This window comes from Amblyomma mixtum, chromosome 3, assembly GCF_055824585.1.
Source record: "Amblyomma mixtum isolate Tamu chromosome 3, ASM5582458v1, whole genome shotgun sequence".
NCBI classification, from domain to species: Eukaryota; Metazoa; Arthropoda; class Arachnida; order Ixodida; family Ixodidae; genus Amblyomma; species Amblyomma mixtum.
In genome coordinates this window covers 409867962-409881607 of record NC_143014.1, presented here as the reverse complement: position 1 = coordinate 409881607, position 13646 = coordinate 409867962, and the positions used below count along the sequence as shown (strand labels likewise).

The following is a 13646-nucleotide window of genomic DNA, read 5'->3' as shown; positions in this document are numbered from 1 at the left end:
TAAATTGTTCAGGCAAATGTTGAGAGTACTTTAAATTTGTAGTTTTCCAGTGCAACGGTGCATGACCAACGAAGGGAAGAAGAATACTTGAAGAAAACAGCGCAGCAACAGGGACAAGAGAGAAGATGAGACAGGTGCTGACTAGCAACTGAAGGTTTATTGAAAAGGAATGCATAAAATATACTCTCTTCGCAACCAAGAGCGTGCATGAGCTGCGCAAACAACACTGATAACCTGTCAACTTCAGTCATGGTGGTCAGGATACAATAGTTCACAATCATTAACAAGGACGGATGGCCGTTCATGGCTGTGAACTGTTGAATCTTGACCACCATGACTGAAGTTGATAGCTTATCAGTGTTGTTCGCGCAGCTCATGCACGCTCTTGGTTGTGAAGAGAGTATATTTTAAGTGTTCCTTTTCAATAAACCTTCAGTTGCTAGTCAGCACCTGTCACATCTTCTTTCTTGTGCCTGTTGCTGCGCTGTTTTCTTCAACTTGCCGTTTTACTGAAGTTGGGAAGAAGGATAAAACACAGCGCTCACTGACAACTGGTTATTTAACGGCGCAGACACTGCTTAAATGCCTTCAGACCAGCGGAGCAGGAAAAAAACAAACTTATCACACCTTTATCATCAAAACTATGAAAGAAACATCATTTCTGTGTTATATGATACAACTGAAGTATTGCTCGCACATTGTGAACCAGCTTTTTTAATATGATGCGTCTCTGTCCCTTCACAAGTGGCTTGCTTCTGCTAAGGATCTTCACACTTGAAAATCTCTGTACAATCACTGCAGTGCTTGACAAGTTTGGAACCTGTCCTCATTCTTTAGATCTCCTGCATGCAGTTTGCATTTACGGGCCTGTAGCATTTTGCCTCCATCGAAATGCAACCACCGCGGCCAGGATAGAACCCGTGTCTTAACAGGCCAGCAGCCGAGCACCATAACCACTGAACTGCCGTGGCGGCTCATGTATGTGTGTGTGTTCCGTAGGGCTGGAAAACTATGAACTTAAATCAGTGATGCTAACCAGGCCAACAACTAACTCTGCTGTTCATAATACCTCTGCTCCTTGTTTCTAAATGGCCAATTAGGTGGCACTGCTACTTTGTTTATTTGTTGCAATTTTGTGCACAAAATGAATGTCTTATATTTGGGAAACACAAAGTCCAGGTGGTGTATGTTTGCAAGGTGTGCTATTGTTGTGTAGATAGTTTACTGAAGTGTTTTGTATTTCTAACATGCCAGTTGAGAGGTGTGTGTGCATTTTCATGCTATGGTAATGTGCCTAGTAACTGTTTAAAACATTAGCTCTGGTTCTTGTTCCTGAGTAGCTCACATGTGTGCTGCTCATCCCTTTTTTCTTAGCTAAGCTACTTCATCAAATTGCATGTTGTAGGTGTCACCATGCATGTATATCTTAGAGCTTAAAGTAAGTGCTCTTGGAAGTCATCTTAAGGTGAATTCACACGGTGGACTGAATTGCAAATCTTGAGGGTGAACTGTGCATTATGTGGCTTGACGTCACGAATTGACGCCAACCAATTGGTGTCTGCAGATGGAAAGAGGAGGGCGTTTTTTTTCTATTAGGACAAGATCTGCTGTTTTCATCTCATGTGTGAATGCTTTCAGCATGCGGACACTGCCTTTACTTGAGGTGATGCTAGAGATCTTTTTGTGACCTCATCCGTTGTGTGAATATACTACCTTTGATGTGCATTTTGGTGTAAGGACATGAACTCTAACTATACCTAATTCACAGAACTGGCCCCAGCAATGACATCCATCAATGGGGCTAGTGGCAGTGGGCCAGACGAGTTTGGTGAGCGAACCTTCTTGTGATGCATGCCATTTTTTATTTTTCATAATCAAATCGGCCTAAGAAAATGTTCACTGCAAACAAAGGATTTGTCCAATGAGCGCCTGTTAATCCTGTCCTGTGCCACTTGAGGGCGCCTTATCCCCTGAAACTTCTACTCTCATCCTTCCACCATCTCTGCTGTGCCCCTAACTTTGACTGTATGTGCTACATTGACCTTTCTTGAAATTGGTTACATACCCTTCCCAGGCCCCATTTCTTTCTGTACTTTTTATCTCTACTTTGTGTCGCTCTCCTACTCTACTGTGTGATTACATCTATACCTTTCGATAGCTTGTCGTCCTGCCTTCAGTTGCATTTCAAGCCTTTTCATTAAGCTTCATGTTTCTTTCCCATAGTTATCTAATAATTAAAAGCTTTTTAATTGATTGACATCCCCTTTCTTGTGAATTAACAAAATATATTAGCATTATTCTGGTCGTCTGGTACATTCAAAGTTGTTAGGCGTTGTACCGTGTACAGGTTGAAAAGTTTTCTGGCACAGTGTTCCTGCTGTCCTTCAGCAGATGCGCAGTTAATTGAACCTGACGTCTTTTTTTTTCTTTTTGCATTGCCTATGAGGCTTGCTGTACTGTCCCTTTCATTTTTGGCAGGATATGCGATTTTTCTGAACTGCTCTCGCTCCGCAGTGTTCTGCTGTGTCTTTAAGGCTCGTTTATGGGGGTTCAGCGTCCCAAAGCGACTCGGGCTATGAGGGACGTGGTAGTGGAGGGCTCCGGAAATTTCGACCAGCTGAGGTTCTTTAACGTGCACTGACATCGCACAGCACACGGGCCCCTGGAACTTTGCCTCCATCGAAATTCCATTGCCGCAGCTGGATCGAACTCTCGTCATTTGGGTCAGCAGCCAAGCGTTATAACCACTGAGCCACTGAGGCCACGGTTGTCACTTGTCACTTAGCCCTCATTATTTCACCAGTTATCTTTTTAGCCATCAGTGTTAGTGTAGTTTAAAAGGGTGTGCGCTAAAAAAGACGTACACAGGGAAAAGATACAGACGACAGGAAAGAAGCGCAACTTCCAACTTTAATGACAACAAAAGAAGCCAGGCGCACATATATATCCGCTGATAAACAGATATGAGCTGCGTGATGGAGCGTGACCCCATCAACCAAACATAAGACAGCGCAAAAAATGCATATCTAAGTGACATTAAAAGAAACCCAAGAAAGTGAACATATCAAACACCTGCCGAGGTAAGGTAAAAAAGTGGGATTCGTATCGTCTGACAACAATGCATAACAACATGGGAAAACAGAGCTGTATGAAAGATGACACTGAAAAAGAGGATAACACCATAAAAAAGGCTAACAACATGACGAAATTTTTAACAAAGAACAAGTGAAAGATGGAGATAAAAACCGTGTAAAGGGTGGTAAATAAAGGCACATTGGAACATCTAAAAGGACAATAAAACATAGAGAGGCGAACGGGTTAATAGTCTAGATGTACCCATCCAGAAAGGCAAGTTCATTTCTAGACAGGTTAATGGAAGGCGTGCTAACGCACTTGTCTTTCCTGAGGTGAATAAAAAAGGCCTCGATTACTTCTCTTTCTGTCTTGTCCTGAGCCTTAGCTAGAAACTTGGTTTCATTAAACTTGGGGTAGCAGTTCTGGCAACTGCTGCAGTGTAACGGAAGGTTACCTCTAGACCTGTTCTTCATGGTGACGTTGTGCCTGCGGGCGCGCTCATTGAAACATTTCCCGGTTTGACCCACATACACTTTGCCGCACGTCAAGGGAATCTCGTACACAACATTGGCAGTGCATTGTGTGTACACGGTTTGATGCTTGATATTACAGGCCTTCTTAACACGCTTCCTGGTCACCATCGGACATAATTTCGCCAGTTTGCAAGTAGCCGAAAAAACCAGCCTAACCCCGTGACGAGACGCAACTTTCTTTAAATTGTGTGAAAGACCATGCAGGTAAGGTATAACCTGCACAGGTTTCCGTTCTGTTTGATGTTTAGCATGCTCCGAGTTTTTAATTTTTTGCAAAAGGTTTTCAGACATGTTCGTGACCAGATTTGCAGGGTAACCTGCAGCAGAAATTCGGTCGATCTGGCACTGGAAACTTTCACCTATCTTGTGGCCGCAGGATTTTTCTAATGCAGATTTCATGCAAAGAGATACTATGCCAAGCTTTACCAGCTTGGAGTGGGCACTATCATAGGGCAAAAGTGACTTCTTTGAGTGCGGCTGATAAGACCAACACACATGATCATTTGTAAAAATAAGCTGTAAGTCAAGAAACTGGAGTCGATCATGATCTGCTCGTTATGCGTGAATTTTAGACCCCTCGATGAAGAACAGAAGGTAGTGAGAATTTGGACTACAAGTGTATCAGCAGCACAGTATGAAGGTGCGTTAAGAAGGACAAGATAATCGTCGACGTATCTGAAAATACATGTTATCCCTGTGTCCTTCAAGCTAGCTTCAAGGCGCCGGTCAAATGACGCCAGAAAAATTCCGCATAAGACCGGTGCGACTGAGGAACCTATACAAATTCCGGCTTTTTGCAAGTAAAACTCATCCTGGAAGCAAATAACAGTGGAATCCAAATAAAACAATAGTAGGTCCAGAAATTTTTCAGTTGTGACACCGGCAGAATTTTGAAACCTGACTTCGCCAAATTCTTCCAAATGTTCACGAACAGCATCCAACAACCCGTCGTGAGGCACAGAGTAAAATAAGTCCTCAACGTCAATTGAAAAACCAGTTGTGGCCGATACCTTGCCTCCCTCCAGTACCTGCACCACTTCCTTTGAGCTTCGAACGCGGTAAGGGTAAGCGCCAGCTATTCTGTCCAGTTGGCACCGAAGGAAGTCACCCACAACGTTTTGCCACGTATCCCTTTCAGACACAATGGCACGTAGTGGACAAGCAGGCTTATGCGTTTTACCTGAAAAGAATATTTCGAGGCATCCGGTCTCAGCTCCTTTGACCGCCTCGGAGCATGCTAAACATCAAACAGAACGGAAACCTGTGCAGGTTATACCTTACCTGCATGGTCTTTCACACAATTTAAAGAAAGTTGCGTCTCGTCACGGGGTTAGGCTAGTTTTTTCGGCTACTTGCAAACTGGCGAAATTATGTCCGATGGTGACCAGGAAGCGTGTTAAGAAGGCCTGTAATATCAAGCATCAAACCGTGTACACACAATGCACTGCCAATGTTGTGTACGAGATTCCCTTGACGTGCGGCAAAGTGTATGTGGGTCAAACCGGGAAATGTTTCAATGAGCGCGCCCGCAGGCACAACGTCACCATGAAGAACAGGTCTGGAGGTAACCTTCCGTTACACTGCAGCAGTTGCCAGAACTGCTACCCCAAGTTTAATGAAACCAAGTTTCTAGCTAAGGCTCAGGACAAGACAGAAAGAGAAGTAATCGAGGCCTTTTTTATTCACCTCAGGAAAGACAAGTGCGTTAGCACGCCTTCCATTAACCTGTCTAGAAATGAACTTGCCTTTCTGGATGGGTCCATCTAGACTATTAACCCGTTCGCCTCTCTATGTTTTATTGTCCTTTTAGATGTTCCAATGTGCCTTTATTTACCACCCTTTACACGGTTTTTATCTCCATCTTTCACTTGTTCTTTGTTAAAAATTTCGTCATGTTGTTAGCCTTTTTTATGGTGTTATCCTCTTTTTCAGTGTCATCTTTCATACAGCTCTGTTTTCCCATGTTGTTATGCATTGTTGTCAGCCGATACGAATCCCACTTTTTTACCTTACCTCGGCAGGTGTTTGATATGTTCACTTTCTTGGGTTTCTTTTAATGTCACTTAGATATGCATTTTTTGCGCTGTCTTATGTTTGGTTGATGGGGTCACGCTCCATCACGCAGCTCATATCTGTTTATCAGCGGATATATATGTGCGCCTGGCTTCTTTTGTCGTCATTAAAGTTGGAAGTTGCGCTTCTTTCCTGTCGTCTCTATCTTTTTCCTGTGTTTGTCTTTTTTAGCGCACACCCTTTCAAATATGAATATGTACCAACTAGCCCGTCAAAAAGCTTTACTACTGTTAGTGTAGCAGCCGATCAACTCTTCACTGAGATGTGTTTCTCATAGTATTAATGTTTCTACAAGTTTTAATACAGCATAACCCTGCTGATGTGCTCCTCACGGGACTAAAAAAAATTGGCTGTGGCTTAGCTCAGCTATGCCAGACATACGTAGCGAGAGGTAATGGACCTTCAGAGGCTAGGCGAACTCGTCGAGCTGCATCTTCACGGCGTCGCTTATTCAGACGTTCTGCACGTTCTTCCTCGGTCTGGTCGCCTTTGCCTTGTTTCGTTCCAACAGCTAAGCTTGGTTTGTTTCAGCCTCTCCGACTCGCTCTCCATCTCTGGCCACAACAGCTTCAACGAACCGCCCTCTTATACAGGCCGCTGCTCATTCATTCATAAATCTTTAATCACAAGGATGACCTGAGGCCCAAGGGGGAAGTGGGTTGGTTAGGTGAAGGTGAGGGTGTCGGTCTCTGACATGAAGTCTAGCAGGGCACTGAGCTTGCGCTTGGCGTCGGTACTGGGGGCCGTCCAGTCTTCGTATGTCTGGATGTGGTAGGCAGAGGTGTAGCAGGCGCACAGGCTCGCAGTGCCAGGACAGGTCCAGATCAGGTGGTGCAAATCAACAGAGTCAGCAGGGCAATTGGGGCAGCCGATCCTGGTTCGGTGCCATCGACTCGGGATGTCTGGGGTGTACGCTGCACCGGCTCGCACCTTGTGAGCGAGAACTTGGGCCGGGCGAGAAAGTCCTGAAGGAATGGATGGAGTAATGTCTGGGACAAAGTGCCACGACAAACCCCTCTGCTCTTGTTAAAGGCGTGTGATGATAGAGTCAGGTATTATGAGCGGGATGGGAGAACAATAAGGGTGGTCCGAGTTGGTCGGCTCACGTTAAGGCAATGCCGACTGTCTTCCTCTAGCTGCGCGCCAGCAGCCTCGTGGGCAGTCCTGTTCCCGGTCCCTTGTGCGTGATTTCTGGGTGTCCAGTGAATGCGTACGTAGATTTGGGAGGTCTCTTGCTGTGCCTACTGCTATCTCTGGCTCTCCTCCTCCTCTGACGTTGCACCAGATGGCGCGGCTCCATCTGGCAACGGTTGCTAGGCAGCGGCGCAAGAAGCGGTGTGACCACGGTGTGACCACCGCCGCAGTGAAAATGCTACTTTGCGACCAATAGCTCTTGCTACAAAAAAAAAATGCAAGAGCGAGGAAACATTAGAGGCAGGAAGTAGGACAAATTTAAAAATGACAGGAATGAAGAACTAAACACATTTATTGCAGTGCTGGCACTTGAAAAAATCATGCAGCATTGTCTGCTGCATTTTCTTACGTCCGGTGAAGACTACTCATTTCTCCAGAATTTACGGGGCTATGTGGCTGTTGCGATCATTGCAAACATACTTTCTGAGAATGTCTAATGCCGCTACAGCCAACATAATGGTTGGTTCCAGCGGAGGCTAGCCCTCGTCCTCTTTGTTGCCACTGCTGTGTGCATCCAGAAGTCACAAAAGATGTGATGAGGTGCGGAAGGACAAAATCAATCGCGCCAGCCACACTAACACTAGCAGCACAATTACAAAGAAACAAGGATAGGTGAAGAAAAAATTAGCTGTGGTTTAGCTCTGATTAAACATGGCGAGAAGCGGTAGCTTCATGTGGCTGCGCTTTGCAAAGCTTTGTTTGTTTCTAGTTTCTCGGCTTGTTGAAAGATTGTTGTTTCTTTGGACTTTGCCGCACGTAGCTACGTGAAACTACTGCTTCTCACCAGGTTTAACCGAAGCTAAACCACAGCTGATTTTTTCCTATACCCGTGGTGTTAGATTTTCTGCGTGTGGAGCGCTAATCTTCCTCTTTGTATTCTTCGTCTTCCTCTTGTTATTCCTCTTCAAACTCCTCTCGAAATCGCCTGTCACTGATCAATCATGAATCGCTCGAATCACAAATTACCATGATATTGCATGAGCGGCTGTGTAACCTAGCAGTTAGTATACAAGAAGCACATATACAGGGTGTCCCAGCTAAAAGTAACGAAGCTTGTAAAAAAGAGGATGATCCCTAGCCGAGTGAGACCAACTGAGGGTTGTTGCCAGTCGCGTGTCCTAGTCTGTAGTATTTTTTTTTTATTATGCAAACATGATTAATTAGCAGAGACTAATTAGCTAACTTTTTAATTATTGCCTACAGGAAGAAAGTGTCAATGCAGGAGTTGTAGATCCCTTTGAAAAATAACCGTTTGCCGTGTTTGCAGCCAAGTACCACTGATACAGCTTCTTTTATTTGACTTAAAAGAAAGCCCGCGAAATGCAAAAAGAGCCACGTGATAGGGAAGCAGTTTCAGCGCTCCCAGACGACCAGCCAAGCAAAGACATTCGCTTATCTTTGCAACGTTGTCCCGAACGGGGTTCGGCGTTTTGTGATGGTTGCGAGATATACGTAATTAACTCTCGCATCGGCGCTAGGGCGACCGTTTCTTCAGCGCGTGACGGTGCAAGTTAGCGGCACGGCCACATTCCTATCACTCGAGGCGAGGTTACGCGTGAAAAAGCGCTCCATGCGAGCCGCGCTTCACTTCCTTGAAAAGCAGCACCCGCTCACTTTCCATGACGCATAAGCAGTTCCTGGTGCATATCTCGCCACCTCCTCAAGACGCCAAAAGCTGTACGGGACAGCGTTGCAAACATAAGCGGATGTCGTTGCTTGATCGCTCGTTTGGGAGCGCTGTAACTGCTTCCCTATCACGTGGTTCTTTTTGTATTTCGCGGGCTTTCTTTTAAGTCAGATAAAAGAAGTTGTATCAGTGGTACTTAGCTGCAAACAAGGCAAACGATTATTTTTCTATGGGATCTACAACTCCTGCATTGACAATTTCTTCCTGAAAGCAATAATTAAAAAGTTAGCTAATTAGTCTTTGCTAAATACTGCAGACTAGGACACGCGACTATCAACAACCCTCAGTTGGTCTCACTCGGCTAGGGATCATCCTCTTTTTAACAAGCTTGGTTACTTTTAGCTGGGACACCCTGTATATCTCCAGTTTTATTGAATTGTCACACCGTGGGTCTGAAGCTTAGTGGTTAGCGCACCTGGCTCTCGCCCAATGGACCTGAGTTTGAATCCCACTGATTGTGAGGTTTATTTGTTTGTTTATTTTATTTGTGGCAGACTTGAAGGTCATGTTGCGTACATGGCGATCTCAGCCGTGCACCTGTAGCAGTGAAGCTACTGCTTCAAAAAAGTGCAACCACTGTGGATGATGATGGCACAGCCTGTCTGAATGCCGTCTGCCTAACACAGTGGTGCTAGACATGCCAGGCCAAGTAAAGCCGCTTTAGAAGTAAACATATGACTGCCACTGTTTCTCATTTAGGCTGGCATGGGGTGTTATTTCACAAGTATTACTGTGTAGGAATGTGGCCGAAGTTACAATGCAACGAACAGCAGGGTTTATAATGCATGGAACCCTATTATCATCATGCCAGATCTAGACCACTACAATGTGTAGCAGCCAGGAAAATGCAGCACCCATCAACTCAGCAGCGAGGTTCTACTGTGCAAAGCTTTCACTGTTACCTTGAGAGCAAAATACTTAATTTTTTTCATTTACTTGATAGCCCACAATGTCAAACTGAACTCAGTTTGCTTTTGCTTATATGTGCTGCTGAGGTGCATTGATATTTGTGTACTTCCTTTTCTTGTCAAAAAAGTATGCTCAGCCGAGGAGATGGAGACCGCCGCGGACTGCCAGCTCCAGCTGCCTGGTGGGCAGGACACTGTGATAGGTTCTGCTAGGGATGATGGAAAGGTGATTGTGCGTGTTCTTAAGTCATATAGTGTATCAAATACCATAGTAGAGTGAGTGAATGATTCTTAATTAAATTGGGGCTGGTACATAGTGAAATGGGTACAGTTTAGAGGATGATGCTAGCTTACAGTAGAAACTTATACTAGTCCCAGTAAGTGTGCCGAAAAGGGTAGTGTGCAAAGCATAGATGTGTGGTTTCAGACAATATCATGTAAGGCACAGGTCAGCATTTCTAATTTGTCATTTTTGTACTTCATTACCTGACGATGCCATAATGGGTCCGCAGTTATTCTTGTCCTGAGGAAATTCTTAGTACACAAGTAATTTTTGATCATGAGGAGGCTGCCTTGTTCTGTCAGGTATGCCTAGTTGTTGGTATGTGAAATTTATTCTCATTTCTGAAGTTTGTTTGAATTGGGGCAGAGAACATTATTTCAACTTTTGGCGGTATTTGACTCGGAATGAAGAGAAGCTAGAACTGTCAGAAGATTGTGCTATATATTTCATGTTGCACGCAAGCAATTTCTTTTTTTTCGAATTATAAGGCTAGAAATAAAAAATCTACTGATTTTGGACACTGCTCGCTGTAAAAGAGTGCATTCATGCCTACATAATTTTTATGTTTTTCAGCTGTTTGTTTTAAGTTATGAAATATTTAAAATCCCTTGATTCATTGCTGTTAATGTGTACAAATGCGAAATTCTCCACGTTTGCTGCAGGTCTATGCAGGCAGTGGGCTCTGGATGGAGCCTGGTGCCTGGCAGATGCTCCTGAGAGCACCAACAGACTCAATGTTCTGCCGCGGTGCTACTCAGGTGTATTGGACACCTGATGAGCTGAAGAGCCGCAGCGTGACTGGCGTGCTTTCAAATAAGTGCCGGTCTCTTGGCAGAACAGAGGCTAAACCGGCACTTACACCGGAAAAAGTCTTCTCTGAAAGGTGCTAGTGCTTTTTTTTTCTTTGCTTTGAGTAACACCTAGGCAATCAAACTTTGCTTCAGCCAAATACAGTCGCGCTCACTTACAGAAAGCGTGATAGTCATGGAGATCCTGTTCATTGTATCCGAGGTTTGTAACAACTGCAATGTCCTTATTGCATCCAAAACTGCAAAGTCGGGCAAAAGTGACGTTTAGTTTTTGCAAGGTGTGTTATGCCCATACGTTTCTTCATGCAGGCTCTATCACAGCACTTTCAGAGATCTCCACACTGTTTGTGTGGCTCTCGCTAAGATCCGTTCTGCCAGTAACCTGATTTATCTATTTGGTTGTGAAATTAGCGTTCTCAACGACTGGTGGCAAGTCATTGTGCGCGTTCTCCGATCTTGCTGCGACAAAGATAGTGCAATTAACATATCTGCACAGAATGTATAAATAGCATTGCCTGTTGTTTCGAGTAATCTCTGTCTTTGGTTTTCATGCAAGCATCTCAATGCATCCAACAACACACAGCAGACGCGGAGTGGGTAGGCCCATGTGTCGTCAGCAATCAGAGGCTGCCAGACAAGCAGTCAGTTCGCAAAGGAAACGAAAATCGTTTTAAAGATATCTGCCGCACGGAATCAACTGAAATTTTTGGGTATTGTAATTTAATGTGTTGGGAATTAAATGCTACAACAAGGGTATGCACGAAAGTAGGCTTCATGGCCCCTTTAATGGCGAACATTCGTTTCTGTGTTTTTACAATGAGAGTGGTAATTCTGAATCTCACTTTTGCATTTATCATGTATCTAGATGTGTTCAAATGTGGCCTATTTTGTGTTCTATTGTGCAGCTCTGTTTCATATCTACATGGGAGACATACCAAAGGAGCTTGCAGAGAAGAGACTGAAAGCCGTGCGCATGCACCTCTCACAGAAGCTGGGGGACGTGCAACGAAAAATTGGAGGTCATGATGTATAAATTTATTTTGCCACTTACCTATGCCGAAGCCGTCAGGCGTCCCCGCCCAGAAACGTTCGTTTCGTACCAGCATCCACCGCAGTCGACACCATTTCGTCCTGCCTGGCCACCACCGCAACGTTTCCGTCCATGGCGGACACCGGACAACCTACCCATTTGTTATGTCTGCGGCATTCCTGGCCATGTGATGCGTCCCTGCCGCCGCCAAGTGTTGTCCCCTGCTGCCAATACTGACCCTCGAGGTTACGCCTACGCCCCTCCCCAGCCTTTTCACCGCACTTCGCCTTCTGAGACCACTGCTTCCTCCGATCTCAGGCCGTATATTCGCCGCCGTGCTCCATCTCCGCGTCGTCGCTCGGTTTCCCCGATGCGCCGTCGTCCCTCTTCCCCTTCGGAAAACTAGTGCCCGCAGTTCCGGAGGCAAGAACTGCTTGCTCGTCACCAAGCTCAAGACCTCGACTTTCTCCGACAAATTTGATCGCGGTTTCTGTGGAGGGCACCGATGCTTTCGCGCTTGTTGACACCAGTGCTGCTGTATCTGTACTAAGTGAGAAATTGTGCCGCCAGTTACGAAAAGTGATGACTCCGCTATATGGTTTTATGCTTCGCGCCGCTAATTCGCAACTTATTGCGCCTTTGGGGGCATGTACAGCCCGAGTTACTATTCAGGACGTTCTGTATATTGTTGAATTCATCGTCTTCCCATGGCCGTCTCACGACGTCATCTTAGGCTGGGACTTTCTCTCCCAACATGACGTTGTCATCGACTGCGCTCGTTCCGAAGTCGCCCTTCTTCCCTTCGGCGACGACTCTGTGAACGCTTCCACTAACTTGTGCTCCAAGCTGACTGTGGCTGATGACGTCATGATCCCGCCGTGCTCTGCTGTGCTCGCCTCTGTTCATTGCGACTCTGGATCCAACGGCCCTGTCATCTTCATCCCGTCCGACTCCTCTGCTTCTCGCCACTGTCTACCCCTGCCATTCGCCGTGCTTGCCGTCTCAGCCGGCTGCAGCGCCTTGCCCCTGACGAATCCATTCCTGTGCCCCTCCACTCTTCTTCGTGGTGAATGCTTGGGATGTGTCCAGCCTTTCGCTTCCGTCGTCGCCTGGGACCCTTCTGAGGACGACTCCTGCCGCCTGCAAGTGTCTTCACTTACTTCCTCCTCACCGTCTCCTGATCCCGTTCCCGAGGCCGTCTTTGTGGGCTCAATCGACACAAATCTTTCGCCACCGGAGAAGACCCAGCTTGCGGCCCTGCTAGATAAGTTTCGGTCATCGTTTGACTTCTCTCACCACCGTTTTGGTCGCACTTCAGCTGTTACCCATCGGATCGACACTGGCGCCCATTCGCCGTTGCGCCAACGCCCATATCGCGTCTCGGCCACCGAACGGCAGGTTATCGACACCCAGGTCAATGATATGCTGCAGCGTGGCGTCATACAACCATCACACAGTCCTTGGGCTTCCCCCGTCGCCCTTGTCACCAAGAAAGACGGCTCTATCCGCTTTTGCGTTGACTACTGGCGCCTCAACAAAATCACCTGAAAAGACGTCTCTCCGCTACCCCGCACCTCCACCAAGATGTAACGGCCTTTATTGACAGTTGTGAAGGCCGGTTAGAGCGGGCAAGGACAGGTCCGGTCCCGGAACAGTTCACGCTCTCGTCTCGCGCCGCGCGTCGGCTCTGCTGCTTCAGCTGCCGATCGTCGTCTTCTCATCTCGCGCCTCGCCTCGGTTCTGCTGCTCTGACTGCTGATCATCTTCCTCTTTACAGGTTTCTATTTTATAATAAAGCTTTCGTTTGCCCTAAATCTGGTTGTCAGTATATATATCGTAGGGCATTACAGACCCTTTTGGCCAGCTTAATTGGAAAATATTATTAGTAGCAGGCGCTGCCTTTTTGCAACAGCTTGCGATGCACTAATCGAAGAAGCTATGTTATCATGCGCAATGTGCAGCACACATTTCTGAGTGATGAAAAAACTTATCTATGGTGCGCCATTAGGACTGGCGTCCCTCATTAGGCCTAACACTATCCCGATACCTGCAAG

General features: G+C 46.1%; 1 protein-coding gene across 2 annotated transcripts; it reads left to right on the top strand.

The window, feature by feature from the left end:
• The first annotated feature begins 513 nt into the window (after positions 1-513).
• On the top strand, positions 514-13406 carry LOC149357610 (uncharacterized). 2 transcript variants are annotated; one of them, XM_089584815.1, is made up of 5 exons: positions 515-1663; positions 1769-1828; positions 9599-9696; positions 10416-10636; positions 11468-13406. In XM_089584815.1, the coding sequence occupies exons 2-5, from the start codon at positions 1783-1785 to the stop codon at positions 11586-11588; spliced, it is 486 nt and encodes a 161-aa protein (XP_089440941.1). In that variant the 5' UTR covers positions 515-1663; positions 1769-1782; the 3' UTR covers positions 11589-13406. The 2 variants fall into 2 exon arrangements, with proteins under 2 accessions (XP_089440940.1, XP_089440941.1); XM_089584814.1 differs by having other exon boundaries at positions 514-1828.
• The last annotated feature ends 240 nt before the right edge of the window (positions 13407-13646 follow it).

Bases quoted from the DNA above. Each gene is read 5' to 3' on its own strand.
- LOC149357610 (XM_089584814.1), top strand. From the start codon at position 1,783: ATGACATCCATCAATGGGGCTAGTGGCAGTGGGCCAGACGAGTTTG. The intron at 1,829-9,598 runs GTGAGCGAACCT...TTGTCAAAAAAG, and splicing joins CAGTGGGCCAGACGAGTTTG to TATGCTCAGCCGAGGAGATG. The intron at 9,697-10,415 runs GTGATTGTGCGT...CGTTTGCTGCAG, and splicing joins CTGCTAGGGATGATGGAAAG to GTCTATGCAGGCAGTGGGCT.